General features: G+C 54.1%; 1 protein-coding gene across 1 annotated transcript in view; it reads left to right on the forward strand.

Moving 5' to 3' along the window:
• The first annotated feature begins 10471 nt into the window (after positions 1-10471).
• ALX4 (ALX homeobox 4) overlaps positions 10472-14573 on the forward strand; it is a 41639-nt gene continuing 37537 nt past the window's right edge. Inside the window, exon 1 of the mRNA XM_071559463.1 lies at positions 10472-11105. Within this exon, the coding sequence (XP_071415564.1) occupies positions 10709-11105 (397 nt within the window). The 5' untranslated portion in view covers positions 10472-10708. The remainder of the gene's footprint in view (positions 11106-14573) is intronic.

Raw genomic sequence — 14573 nt, forward strand, 5'->3', positions numbered from 1 at the left:
TCATTTTTGTGCCACCATAGCAGAATTGTTTGGTGGATTCAATGTCCTTGACCCAGGGCAGGAAATATTTCTGATTTCACTGCTGGAAAGTGAGGAGAAGTAAATAGCATATAAAAGTATCCAGAGACCAGAGAAACCCCATGGAAAATGGAGCACTGGTTGAGCTGGTTGAGCCTTCCTGAACCAATGGATTTGTCCTAAAGGAGCATGTGCAGGCACTGATGGTTCAGTGAAATATCACAGTAGCAATATGGTCAGTCTCTAAATTTACTTGGTGTCTAGAAAGACCTGAGGAGAGAAGGAAATGTGGAAAATTTAAGTCTGGCCACAGCTGGATTAATGCACACCAAGACAGAGACACAGCCATACCAGCATGTTCCTGGGCTATTGGACAGGGAATGCAAGGTGAAATGTGCCTTGGAGAATGGGCAACCCAAAAGCTTTTCCAGTGTTTCAGTCTGGTAATTCATTAAATCCATTGGCTTTTCTTGATCTGATGCACAGAGATGAGTTTCACATGCTCTGGATATGCAGTTCTCCACATGCATACTTCATGCATAAGTTCTCACTGCAAGGCCTGAGCAACATTTCTCATTAGTTAGCAACCTGGTTATGTAGTGCTGCTGCTCTCAGCACGTTTTTGTTAACCACATCTGAATCAGGTCAGGTTGAAAGATTACTACTTCTGGGTAAGTAATCAGAAGTTTAAACAGCATCTGGGTAAATATTCACCTTTGAATGAGGGTTTAAGCTGCTTCCAACAGAGTCAGGACTCATCAAGGAAGTGCCCATGGCTTGTCTGGGTGTACCTCCAACTGTCTACATGGTTTTGTCCTTTTCCAGTGGCAAATGTGGGCTTAGTGCTGATGCACGTGAAGGACTGGTGGCTTTGCAGAGAAGCAGGTGCTTTGAAAGCTTTAAATAGCTCTGCCACATACCTCAAACATGACTGGCAGCTCTCCTCGTATTCTGCCCTGCATTATTTGGCCAAGAAGCTTCAGTCTTTAACTTGCAGACTTGGCCATTTCAGCCTTGAGCCTCCATATGTCTCAGTCCTTCAGAGCATCCCACCACTGAGCCTTGCTTAACATAAGATACAGCTCCCTGACATGCTATTCAAGCATGCCAATGGAGAAGGACATAATCAGAACCCATGGCAGGGCATTTGTAATTTAAGCCAGGATTTGAACCTAGGCCTTGGCAGATGTCTAGGAGAATTTTGCCCAAGTGTGCTTGTTTTCCTTCTTTCTTTTTCCAAGTGTTTGTATCCCAGTTTACACTAAGTTTTATTGAAAACATCAGGCTAATAGCAATGGGGAGAGTGGCTGAGTAGTTTTTGCCTCTTTTACCCTTTTCTTTCTGGAATGCAGCCATCAAAATAAACATTAAATGCAAAATGCTGGAGCTTGAGTTATTACTTGTGAGGGTGCTGGGAGGGAAATTTATAGCAACATTACTGTGTTTTGCTAGAAATCTCTTAATGCACCAAAGTGGAAAGGTGTGTGTGTTTTTTATTAAAATGTTACACTCTATAAATCTGAGCAGCAGGGAGGACACAGGTGGCCCTGGGGCTCAGCTGACAGGACTGTCATTTTAAACTTAGAGAAGATTTGTCTGACTGTCCTCCCACCCCATCCCAGCATCAGCACAGCCACAGGCTGTTTCCATCCCAGACTGCAATGGCTGTTAAGGCTCTGCATTTGTTTCATTATAACAGCTCCAGTATCTAAAGTGAACCTACAAGAAAAATGGAGAGGGACTTTTTACAACAGCATGTAATGATAGGACAAGGGGAAATGGCTTTACACTGAAAGAAGGCAGGTTTAGATTAAACATTAGGAAGAAATTCTTTGCTATAAGGGTGGTGAGGCTCTGGAACTGGTTGTCCAGAGAAGCTGTGAGTGCCCTGTCCCTTGAAGTGTTCAAGGCCAGGCTGGGCAGGGCTTTGAGCGACTTCCTCTGATGGAAGCTGTCCCTGCATAGGGCAAGGGGGTTGAAACTGGGTGATCTTTAAAGTCACTTCTAACTCAAACAATTCTGTGATTCTATGATTCATTGCTGTTGTTGTTGCTGTTCAGTTTACTCTCTCCTTTTGTCCTTCCAACCTTGAGGCCACCAAAGATGACAAGTCACACTAAGTCATTGATAGCAAACTTCCTAATAATGTCATTCAGACATTTCTCCTTTTCAGACTTCCTTGGTGACTGTCTCTTGTTCCCTGACTGCTGTGTGTCCTGATGAGAAGGTTTCATGACAGGATGACTCGTAAAAGCTGAGAGTGGCTCTTGGGCAAAGGTCTGTTGCTGTGCTAGGGCAAAATTGTTGGCCATGCAATTTAGAGACTTGAGTGCACATCACCAAGGTTGCTCAGCAGTCTAAATCACAGTGGCTTGATTTCTGTGTGAGCTGCTGCAGCCTCCTCAGGCTCCAGTGAGAGCTAAGGAAGCTCAGGACCTAGAAAAATCCCAATCATTTGTGTCCCTGTGTCTGTCAGTAGATAACTTTTGCCTGAAACTTGGGGCCTGATTGAGCCGCTCAACTGGACAGGTGTCTGGGACTGCTGAGCTGCTCACTGGAGGGAAGGGCAGAGACCCACAGGACTCCTGGGCTCTCTCCCAGCTTCCAGTAGAGAACAGATATTGTGGCTTAGTGTGAGTCTGGGCAATCACGTTGTTGAAACTTATTTTCTTTGCTGCTAAAGCAAGGGCACTTACCTCAGTGTGAGACTTTACCATAAGAATGTGGCATCCTTATGGGATGTACATCCAACCATCTCTTCAGCCCATTCCACTGCTTGCAAAATTTCTTGGATGCTTTCTCTAAGAGCAACCCTGGGCCATCCTGTGAAGGGAATCCGTGAACCCTGTGAACCTATTCCCCCTTAATTAGGCATGGCTCTCACATAATTAGCTTTTTTTTTTGTGAGAGTTCGAAAAAAAAAAAAAGGAATAGCAGTGTTCATGGAAGGCTTTAATAATAAACAACAAGAGAATAACAGCAAAGAAAAGGTCACAGCTATGGTCCAGGAGACTCGGAGAGTGGCATTAAGCCCTGATAGGAATCACATCTGCTCGGAGATCCCGTCGCTGTGTCTGCGAGACCCGGCCGTGGTGGAAAGTTGAGCCCACGGGGAGACGCGGCGGGGCCGTGCAGCCCTCGGGCTGGGTGGTGTATGCCCGCAGCCGTCGAGGGCAACGGGGTAGCAGTCGGGATGCGGAGTGCCCCGAGAGAAGATGCTATGCGAAGAAACGGATCATGTTATTTGCAAACCCCACCTTGTCCTGCTCCCCTTCCTTTTCTGGAAGGGACTTTTCCACGGCTTGCCTGAGCTCCCCGGAAAGAATACTCCCCTGCACCCCCTTCCTGTACGCCTCCCCGAATGAACCTGTAGCGGGATGGGGGAAGGCCGTTGCCGTGGCCCCGGAGCACGTGTGGGAGTGCAGCGCGGGAGCTCCTTGTTCGGGCCGGGAACTCCGTGCGGCACTGCAGCCATCGCCAGAGCGCCTAAATCATGCTGGTGCAGCAGATTTTGGCGCAAATCACACGGGAAAATATTTGTGCGTGGTGCACTAACCGCCTAATACTAGCTTGCTGTGATATCTGTAATTGGGACGCGTTTATAAACTGGGGAAAAATCATCACGATTATAATTTTTCGCAGTGGGTGGCGAGTTGTTTTATTTGGGGAGATCTGTTCTTGTTTGGTTTAGGGATGGGTTGAGGGAGTTGCTTGGAGGTTTCAACGAGAAAGATGGATTTTTTACAGAACCGCTCTGCGTGGAAATATATGTCAAAGCGCAAGATAAGCAGAGGAATAAACGAAATTCAAGGTTCGGATGGTACTGGCGACGGGGCTAAATCGGCCTTCCCATCGCGGCAGCCTGAGAGTTCGGAGGTGCCGAGAAGAGCACCGAGGAGCGCGGGAACGGACGCCGGTCTGCCGCCTCCTCCCAGACCGCGGGTCGCCTTGCCCCCAGTGCTTCGTATTTGTAATTAAAAGTATCCACGCTTCCTTGGGAGAGTTTTTCATTCTCGCTTGGCAGCAGGCACCAGCTGCTCTTCGCCGAGCGATGCTGGAGGTGGGTCGCCGGGCTGTGGCAGAGACGTCCCCGGGCCCCGGCCTGCGAGGCCGGGTCTCAGCACGGGACGTGACAGGACAGGGGCGAGCTCACTTTCCCTCAGCCTCCCCGCCCGACCCAGAGCGTCCTCGTCCCGTCTCCCTCACCTCTGCCGCCGCGGGCTGTCCCAACTCTGCCCCGCTCATAAAGGTCAGGGAGAGTCGCTCTTGCCGCGCTGACAGGTGCACCAGCTGCCACTGGATGCCTTTGGCTCGGAGCCCCCTCCTCCCCAACCTCTTTGTTTCCTGCTCAGGGCAAGGAGGACATTCCCAGGTCGACGCATCCCACGGGGAAATGCCTATTCCGCGGCTCGCCTCGGCCGCGATCCTGAAGGGTCACAAGAGCTGGGGGCTCCCCTTGTCCTGTTCCCGAGACCAGAACCGGACTCTGGGCGCTTGGGACGGTGGGTCCTCCCGATCCCGTAGCACAGCCCCGGAACAGCCGGGTGGTAGGTATCCAGAGCGCAGTGCCGCATCCCTAGGACTCCGCTGCCTCTCCGAGCAGCCCGGCCCCCGCCGCCTCTCCCTGCTTCCAGGGACCCTGCCGTGCACCGCCCCGGAAAGCCCTCGGCAGATGCTGCGGAGCAACCCCGGCCTTTAGCCAGTCATACCCGCTCGGACGTTCCCTGCCCTGCGCCTGGGCTTCTGACTCAAGGGAAAAATAGCTCCTGACTTCAGAGCCCAGTGCTGGCAAGATCACACGCAAAAGGAAAATACCGAGCAAATTAGTAGCAAGTGCGTTTTTCCCCTCATGAAGAAAATTAAAGATAGTCACCAAGAATTTTAGGCCTGGGATGACATATTAAATATAGACATCGCCCCTCCACCCCATCCCAGATTGTGTTCAGGGGTGCTTGAAAGCGGGGTGAAGTGCGCAGCACGCTTTAGCTCGGCCCAGCGCTACTGCCTAAGCCCGCGCCGGGGTCCGAGAGAGGCCTCCGGCCCGACTCTCCTCCGTCTGCCTCAACCCGGACAGCGACGCTGTACCGGCGGGGTGCGCTCTGCCGCGCCCGGAGGAACCCGAAGCGGAGCGGGTCGCGCGGCGGGTCGCGCGGCGGGTCGCGGGGGCCTCCCCTTCTCCGTTTTCCCATTGGTTCTCACACAGTGGCGTCAGCCGGGGCCCCGAGAGCGCGATGCCAAATGTGGTGATTTTCCATGTTTTTCTGGGGACGACTGGGGGAAGACGGAACCAAAGGGTTTGTGCTGCTCCGAGGACATCGGAATCCGCTGCGCACCCGAACGCCAGCTCAGGGCATAGCCCTCGGCCACTGAAAACGGCCCAGCTTCTCTTCTCCGACCACAGCAGCCTCGGGGTCTGTGTGCAGGACCGGGTGCGTAAATGCCCTTCACTGCCACAGCACTGCCTGAAAAATAAAACAAAATTTAAAAAAAAAATAATGAAGTTAGAAAAAAAGCTCAGCTGGAAAGTCCTCGCGGACCGGAGCGGTCCCCTGCGGCACCTTACGGACCGCGGGGCCGTGCGAGGGGACCTGACCGCGGTCGCTCTGGCCTCCTCCCTCCGCCCCTTGTGCCCCGCACGGAACGGGCTGGGGACCCCCGTCTCGCCCCCTCCTCCCAGAGCAGGCATCGGGGCCCATCACAAGCCGCTCAGTCCACTGACCGGCAACGGAGGGCAGCCAGGGTCCCTCGGATCCCGTACCCACCACCCGAGGGATGAAGCAGGTGACGGCTTTGGCGACACCATACAGCTACATAGACATAGGTGGCCATGCACACCTGTGGATCCTCACGGAATACACCGTCCCCGGGCAGGACTGCGGAGCGGGGCCTGGAGGAGTCGCGGGCAGCGCGGCTGCGGGACCACAGCCGACAGGAAGCGGGGCCGAAGGGGTGAGAGCCTGAGAGAAGCGGAGCAGGCATTGCTGCTTTGCTGGAGTGGCGGTAAGAGGCAGCAGGGGGCGATTCGGAGGAGGTGGATAGAAAAGCTTTGCCCGCACAAGCCCAGAGAGGCAGAGACCAGCCTGTCCCGTCTCGGAGCCTGCTCCTTCGCTTTCCTCGGGAAGGAGAGCAGCGGGTCAGATCCAGTGCGCTGCAAGCACCTTCATGACACTAGGAACGTGTTTTGGTAACAGTTGACATTTATCCCCGAGCAAAGGCGCAAAAGGCAAGACAGCAAAGCCCCTGTCACGCGCAGCTCAGGCCCCAGCCCGTGCCCGGCGGGAGACAGGAGCCATAGAACAACGCTGCAGGTACCAGCGGGACGGTCGCTAGGCAAGCTCCGCTCCCGAAATAAAGATGCGACCTTCGTTCCGATGGAAAGGAGGGGGGAATGATCAGCGTTGGGGGAGATTAGCACGAATACTTTTTCCTCTCACTCCCTCTTTGCAACGGTGTTATAAATAGGTCGCCTTCAGATCTCGGTCCAGTACACTTTAGAGCCCGCAGCTCTAAAGTGACCACACAAACCAACCCACTGGGGAAAGAAACTCGAGGCAGTTTCCAAGAGCAGAGTTTTGCCAAAGTTCCGGGAGGGAATGGTGTGAAAGATCCCTCCCTTCTCCATCTCCCTTTCCAGTGAAATGACCCTGCTCTCTGAATCGAGGGATTTACTCTCCCACCGCTTGGAGAGAGGTAGCAGGACCTGGAGTACTGGACCCGGCATCCCGGAGTCCTGCCGGGACTCTCCTCAGCCATCCCGTCTCCGCTCCGGCTGGAGACACCAAGAGTGGCTTAACGGTGGAGGCTTAAGGGAAAACGGTGGGTTTCTCTCGGCAGGGAAAGCGTGGAAGACCATTCCTGCCTCCTCCCCTCGGCCTCCTGCGAGAACTGGGCTCGTCCCAGCAGCCCTCCCGGCTGCCCACTTCCCGAAGCCCTGCGCTGCCGCGCCCCGTGTGCAGGGACCAGAGGAAGCCTCTGCCTTTTCCCTGGACTTGACACAAGCCTGAGTGTTTAATCGCACGAGAATAAAGATTTGTTTTTCTTTCAGAGATCGAGAAGCAGGATCCGTCTGCTATCACCTGCGTCTCGTACCGGGTCCTCACCCGGGAGAGACGCACACTCTTGCCTCGGCAGAAAGGAAACGGCTCCTCGAAAATCAGCCAGGCAGGGCTGCCCTAGGCTGTCCCCTTTCCCTGGGGTGTCACCGGCAGGTGACACCTGGATGGCCTGACGCTCGAGATTCCCGACAATTCCCCCAGCTGTTACTGGGTCAGTTTGAGCTGCCGTCCCTGCAGGCGGGACCATTTGGCTCTCGTATGGGCCCCCACAGCTCTGTGTGAGAAGGGACCCTCGGGACTGACCCCTTCCAAAACCAACAGCGACCGTACCTGAAAACCGTTTCAACATAAAGCACATATACACATGGAATTTGCAACAGGTTTCTGTAGAGCGCAGACCTTTCGGCCGCTCTTTGGCCCTTCTCTATTGGACACCTTTGATGCAGGGACAGGGCAGATTTGGGGTCACTCGGGGCAAAAAATGATGAGATCGTTCTTCACGTGGTACGTGCCCCTTTGTATCCCTGCTCTGCGGATCCTCGGTCCCGCAGGCGGGAGTGCGGTGAGACCGGGCGGGCAGAGTCCCGCAGCCGGAGGGATATGGCCGTCCCGGCAGCGCCGCGGTACGGAGCCCCACCGCCCCGTTTAACGGGAGAGGGCTACAGGCTTTCTGTTTGCTTTTTATTCCCAAGGTTCCGCTCCCGGCTGACGGGGGTTGGGGAAATCCCCCGTCACACTTCCTGAGAGAACTGCAAGCAAACCCCAACCCAGCTAAACGAAAACCGTCAAGAAAAGCAAATCCTCCATTAATTCCCTCCCACCTCCGATAGATCGCCAGGTATTTGCGTGCACCCTTTCGCCAGGTAACGATTCCTGAATTAACCTCCTGCTTCCAGGGACACAAACTGGTCATTAGAGAGAAGGTTTTATTGCGGTCATTTCCGAGGGATGCGAATTAGCCCTGATTTCGAATTAGTGGACTTTTCGTTAATGGTTTAATGCAAGGAGGGGCTGGCGGAGCGCTCTGACCGAAGGTATTCTGGGCAGCCCTCCTTCAGTTCGGCCATGCAGCACTGTCTATGTAAGTCATTGCACCGCAGCAGTTCTGAATAAAAATTATATATATATATATGCATATACATATATATGTGTGTGCGTATGTATATATATATATATATATATATATATATATATATCATCTCCTACCCGATCCCCAAACCTCTCCCTTTAGATTTTGCTCTTACTCTTCTTAACTTTGTCGAAGAGAAATCCTGAGGCCGAGTATAACGCTGTAACATCGAAGACTGCCCTCACATAATTTCTTTTGAACTACTTTTTCGTTTCCCAAAATAATCGTGGGGGAAGGAAATGGAATACACGTATTTAATGCGCCCCTCCTTTGTGAGTGCGGCTGCGAGTCCGATGTGGTGGAATCGGGGATGCGGGAGCTGGATGCTTCCGGTACCCAGGGCAGTGGCCCTTCGGCGAAGTCACTCGCAGGCTGCCGGTAACGGCAATGCCCCGGGTCCCTTGACCACAACGAAGTGATTTTTAGAAAGACCCTTATTCATTGGATTGGTTTGTTTTTTATTATATCGTGGACAAGGGAAAGAGAGGGGGCTGTGGTGAGGTGGGGAAGTTTGGGAGGGTAGAGAGAAAAGACGAGAAGAGAATTAAGTAAGGTAGTAAAGACAATAAGGAAGGCAAATCCGCTGAAAGCTTTCTTGAACAAGAAAACTGAGTCCAGTGCTGCTCTGAGAAAGACTTGCAAAATGGTTTGAAATCTCGTAAATGAAACCGTCTCTGGCTTTTTTTAACGACGACTTCGCTAGAAATCGCTTCTGTATCTGGGAGGCGAGGGGTGAGCGCCTGTTCTTGTCAGATCTGAGCTAATGAAAACGGCCGTGCTGGTCTTGCTCGTGTAGCAAAGGCCTGGAGGGGGGGGTGGCAACGGGCCCCACCCGAGCAGTGGTCTCGGGGGTCGCATCCCCATTCTGCCTCCCCGTTCTCTCCCGAGCCTCAGCCCGCTCCCCTCCGCGCACACAGATACACGCACACACAGATGAAAGCCACGAGTCCTCCCCCACTCTGTACGGGGTGGAGGAAGCTGCGCGGGAGAATGGAGGACACATGGGCCGGGCCCTGGGGGGAGCCCGCTGGAAGCCCAGAACAGCCGACGGTACCTTCGCTCCCCGCCTGCAGCTGGTTCGGTCACGGTCTGCGTTTTCGAAGGAGTTAAGGGCCTTCTTTTCTTCCTTTTTTCAGTTTTTTTCTTTCATTTCGTAAATTTCGCCTGCTTTTATTTCCTTTTTTTCTTTTCTATTTTTTCTTCTTGATCGAAGAACTGTGCATCTAGTTTGCGTAATACCTTTATTACTGAAAACTTCAAGGTAAGTGAGCAATAGAAACCAGATGTGGGGATGGGAGGAAAGCAGCGTAAGAGTAAGTGGAACTGTGGAAAGGGTAGTAGGAGTTAATTGGGGGAGGAGGGGAATCAGGCTGAGTGGCGGGGGGTGGAGGGGACGAACGACGAAAGGTGAATATTGACATATTTTAAGCCCTTTTTGGTTTGCAATTGACCCCCTCAAACCAAAAAGGGTTTTTGTCAGGCTCTGTCCTTTTACAAGTCACCTCTGGCAATCCCAGAAGCCTGATTCAATTTTGTGTGCTTGGTTACCTTCTTAACATCCCTCCCTCCCGCTCTTCCGTTTGGGTCCAGTTGTTTTACACCTGGAGTAAACACGTTTTTAGAGGTAAATAAATAATGGCCATCATAAAGGTGCGCCGAGGCGCGAGGGAGAGCTCGCCCGGCCACGTGCGAGCCGACGGCGGCACCGCCTTACGGCAGCGCTGGGAGACCTGTCGTCCCTGAAGGGGTTAATGTGATGGGAGCGGGGGGGAGGCTTAAAGGCATATAGCTGAGAGGGAAATCCGTATCGCCTTTAATACAGAGGAGGGGGCCGCGGCAGCGACCGTCCCCGCAGCTGGGGAAGTGAGCAGGGGAGAGGGCGGGAGAGAAGAGAGAGTGTCACGACAATTAAATTGGCCCCAGCCCTTCTGTCGGCGCGGATTCCGCACCCATCCCTTCGTGGCGTTCGTGTCAACTGCTTGATTTTCTGGTTTTTAATCATAGAAACTTTTAGGGTTGATTTAGGGTTTGGGGGGAGGGGGCGTGTGTCTTGTTTGTTATTGGTTTTTTTTAACTCAAAAGATATGACCTCCACCCCCCCCCCTCCACTTCTACACACGCCCATACACACTCAGACTTACATACACCCCTTCCTGGGCCCCCTCCCCTCCACTGTCATCATCTACATATTAATTGGGGGAGAGGTCTCTCTTCTTTTTTCTCCTATGGGGGGGGGGAGTGCAGAGAAGAGTCTCTTTAGAGTGTAGTTTGGAGGGAGAGACGGAGAGCAAGCGTGTGAGAGAGGGAGGGAAAGAAAAAGACCCCTTTTACTGTGCGAGATCTTAAAGGGCTTTGGAGATCTGGTCAGCTTTCACGAACATCTGAATTCTCTTAGAGCTCCCAGGCCCAGCTGTGAGTCTGTGTCTATGCGAGAGGGAGAGAGAAAGAGTGATTCCTGGTGTCCCTCCAAGCGCATTAAGGACACTCGGGCCTTTTAATTTTAGGAATGAATGCTGATACTTGTGTTTCTTATTGTGATCCGGCTGCCATGGATTCCTACTACAACGCAGCCTCCCAGAACACAGAAGGCTCCTCGCCTTTTAGGGCATTTCAAGCAAGTGACAAGTTCAGCCCTACTTTCCTGGCCAGCAAAGGACAAGGCTTTGGTGACAGCAACACTAAGTGTCGGAGCCGCTACAGCCAGCAGGAATGTCAGTCCCTGGATAGCAGTGTGCAGGCTGCCGGCTCCGCCGGGGCACCGACTTCCTTTAACAAATACCCTCCACAGCAACAGCCGCCGCACCTCTACATGCAGCGAGGCCACTGCAAAACCCCCCCGGACAGCAACATCAAGCTGCAAGAGAGCAGCGGTCACAACGGAGCCCTGCAGGTCTCCTGTTACGGTGAGTCCTTGTCGTGCGGCGGGGGGGAAACACTGGAGGCGAAACCGGAGAGGTACTCCCGGGCCTGAAAAGGGCCTCCCGGGGATGTGGGGGGTGGCTGCCCGGCAGAAGAAACCCCTACCGGTGTCAAGGAGACCTTGTCCGGCTCCTGCGCGCAGCCTCCTCCAGCAGCAGCGGGTGCCGCCGTGCTCCACAAATATCTTCATTTACGGACGGATTTGGAGCTCGTGATGCTCATGGGAAGCCTCCTTTCCCTCAGTGTCCCGCTTTGCGGTGATCTTAATCGTAATTTCGGAACGGGGCCAATGCGCTCCCGCAAAGCGTTAGCTCTTGAGCAGTCCGGGGAGCTCCGCAGAATCCGGGAGAGAAAGAGAAAGGAAAGAGCGAAGCGCCGGGCTGCGCAAACGTGCTCTCCGCGGGGACCTCTTTCCACAGGAAGAATTTCTGGAAAACTTCACAGAAATCGTCCCTTTTCGTTGCATCAGTCTCTCCTGTCTCTTACTTTCTCCCCTAATTACCACTTCCCTAATTGATTTCTGCCCGGCTGCAGATAACCCCCTCGCATCCCCTCCGCGGGTCATTAGCGGCAATTAAGACACTCCCTCGCGCTGGTGCTCGACAGAACAGCCGGGAACGGGGGCGCTTCTGTTATAGAGAGTGGCTTTAAAATGCTTCTTCGGGAGTCTCTGTTGTCTCTGAGCTATTAGGGAAAAGGAAAACAAACAAACAATACTCCTTAAAAGCAAACAAACAAAAATTCAACAACGAAATAAATAAATCCCCCTAGTTAGTTTTCCTAGGATGTGAAAGTGGAAATGAAATCGCTCCTTCACGGTGATGTCTGTGTGAACAAAGAGGCTCAGATTGAGCACGTCGCCGCTGACGGGATTCCCATCCTCTATGCGTCAGTCCACCGTGTACCGAACTGGCAAGGACAGCGATAGGACCATGTCTCCAGGGAGACCCTAAAACGGGCGGTGTGAGGGCTCAGGGTAGTCAGAGTCAGAACGGCAATCCCATTTCTAGGCTCTCGCCATCATTTGAGCACTTTTCCATCTATACTTACCTTTTTACCCCCGTCTCTAGATTTAGAAGTGGGCAAAGACTTCCCTCTACCCGTCTCCTAAATCCTGGCGTGATGGGTCGCGTTCAGGCGCCGTCCATCGCCCCCTGCTTGCAGCTGTGGTGTCCCAGGATCCAGGTCCACAGTCACAGTTCCTCCCCACACAGGTGATTTCCCCTCACGGAGAAAGGGCAGTAAGTCCTCACCCTATAGCCGTGCTCGGGAGCCGCAGGCACAGCCCGGCTACAGTGCGCCCGAGCACGCAGGGGTCGATCCCGTCCCTGTTCCTCGGGCCGTGCTGTGCTCCTGCCCTGACCCTCATGAGTCCTTGCCCATAGCTCTCCTCCCTCGAGTATCTCCCCACCGGGTCGCGGAATGGCATGAGGACTCTGTTTCAGTGCTGCTTTCGCGTCTATTCTGGCTATGACTGGAGCTGTTTCTCTCTTCTACGCTCCCTGTCTTTCCCTGCCCTTTCACCGTTGGCGGACAAGCCCCACCGGCGTCAAGGCCTCATTCATCCACGGAGGCCTTCTGGAGCCAGGCTGGGCTTCATGGAGAAAGACACGAAGGGACCGGGGAGCCCAGCAGGGTTGCGGCCCGGGCGGGAAGTTCCCGGTCCTCGCTTCCTCCGGGAGTGGGAGCGCAAGGGAGACCCCATGCCTTCCCGGCCGTCCTGCCATTCTGTCCTTGCTAACCGGCTCTCTTGGTTTTGTAGGTTGCAAAGCCCAGGGCGCCGGCATAGCCTGTGATGTCACATTACAATCCCCGGTAGAATCACATGAGTTTATTGCCCTCCTTAACACCGCCGGGGTTCCCCTCATTTATTTTCAAGCGGGGCTCCGCGTTGTCCTTCAGTGGGAGCCTCGCGCCGGCGTCGGGTGGCCCGGACTGGTCCAGACTGCGCTCGTTGTGAGCACCTTGTGATGTGTCTAGGGACGGTGGGCTATAATGAGAGACACATGGTTCGGAGAGGATAATTAATAGCAATAGTGATAATAATAGTGCTTAATGGTTGAAGAGAGAGACTCGCTAATAATAGCCACATCGGGGGTTCACAGAGAGGTTGCAACACCCGTAGGCGTCCCTCCGTCTTTTACTAAAGACGGACAAAGACCCACCGCGCCGGGAGCAGTTGTGCCCCGGGAAGCCCACGGCGGGCTAAAGAGACCGGGAAACCTCCGAGATCGACTAAACAACCTGGCCGTGAGCGCAGGGGAAGAGAAAGCCGTCCTCGTTGACTGCAGTGGGCACAAGCGCGGCCAGCGGGCGTGCAGGCAGGACAGGGCGGGTGTGGAGAGCTATGCCGAGGGGTTTGCTCTCGTAGCCGGGGAACAGACGGCTGCCCCGCTGCCTCCCGTCGAGTCTCAGCGGCAGCTTCGGAGTTGGTACTGCCGTGCGCGCTTTGCAGGGCGAAGGAGCGCGGCGGCGGTGGGGACTGCTGGCTCCACACGTTCCCTATTGTCAGGGCCTGAGCAGGATGCCGGAGTGGTGGGACGCCGTGACCGTAAATCCCTCAATTTAAAAAACCACAAAACCCAAAAAGAAGAGAAAAAAAATTCTAAACAAACCGAGAGCGACACACAGGCAGGCTCTCCCGCCAGGCGATGCTCAGACGGCCGGCTTACCCGGAGCTGAGGCGGGCCTATCGCCCAGGCCGGTCTCCGCATTCCCGGGGGACGCTGCTTCCCGCACGGCGAGCACCAGATCTTGCCTTTGCCTTTCCCCCGTCTCTGACAGAGGCCCTGGACGAGCCCAGAGCGGAGCGGCCGGGCACTCCGCCGGGGCACAGTGGACATGGCACGTACTCTGCCAGCCGGTGGGATAGGGTGCCCGTTCCGTTTTGTTGTTGTTGTTGTTGTTGTTTAATTTTATTTTATTCCTTTAATAAACAAGTCTTTTTGAGTTATAAAAAGCCCGAGCCTGCCATCTATTGCTCTAGGCTTCTATTTCTAGATCTAAGCTCTTCCACTGCATTGTACGGATAAATATAGGCAAAGGGTGAGCTGCGACCGTAAACACACGGAGGACACGGACGGGAATCGTCGGAGCGCTTCCAGCCGTGCTGCTGGCAGGGACGATGGCACCGGGTGGCCCTGGCTCTCGGCCGGGCTCCCCGCGGCCCGCTGGCAGCGGCGGCTGCCGGCCTGGCCCTGCGGGGCTCCCAACAGGGCTCCTCACGCCCCACTCGGAGCCCTTCTGCTTGTGCGTTGCGGCGGGGCCGGCGGTCTCGCACGGTTTCCCTCGCATTCCCTGTCGCGAACAGGGGAACGGGTTATTCCGCAAACTGTCACGGGCAATCAAAGCCGAATTCCTAAATAAAAGCCATAGAATCATAGAATTATCAAGGCTGGAAGAGACCGTCAAGATCATCTAGTCCTCAGAACGGGTTATATATCTGGGCTTAG

Source organism: Pithys albifrons, chromosome 6 (genome assembly GCF_047495875.1).
Source record: "Pithys albifrons albifrons isolate INPA30051 chromosome 6, PitAlb_v1, whole genome shotgun sequence".
Taxonomy (NCBI): Eukaryota; Metazoa; Chordata; class Aves; order Passeriformes; family Thamnophilidae; genus Pithys; species Pithys albifrons.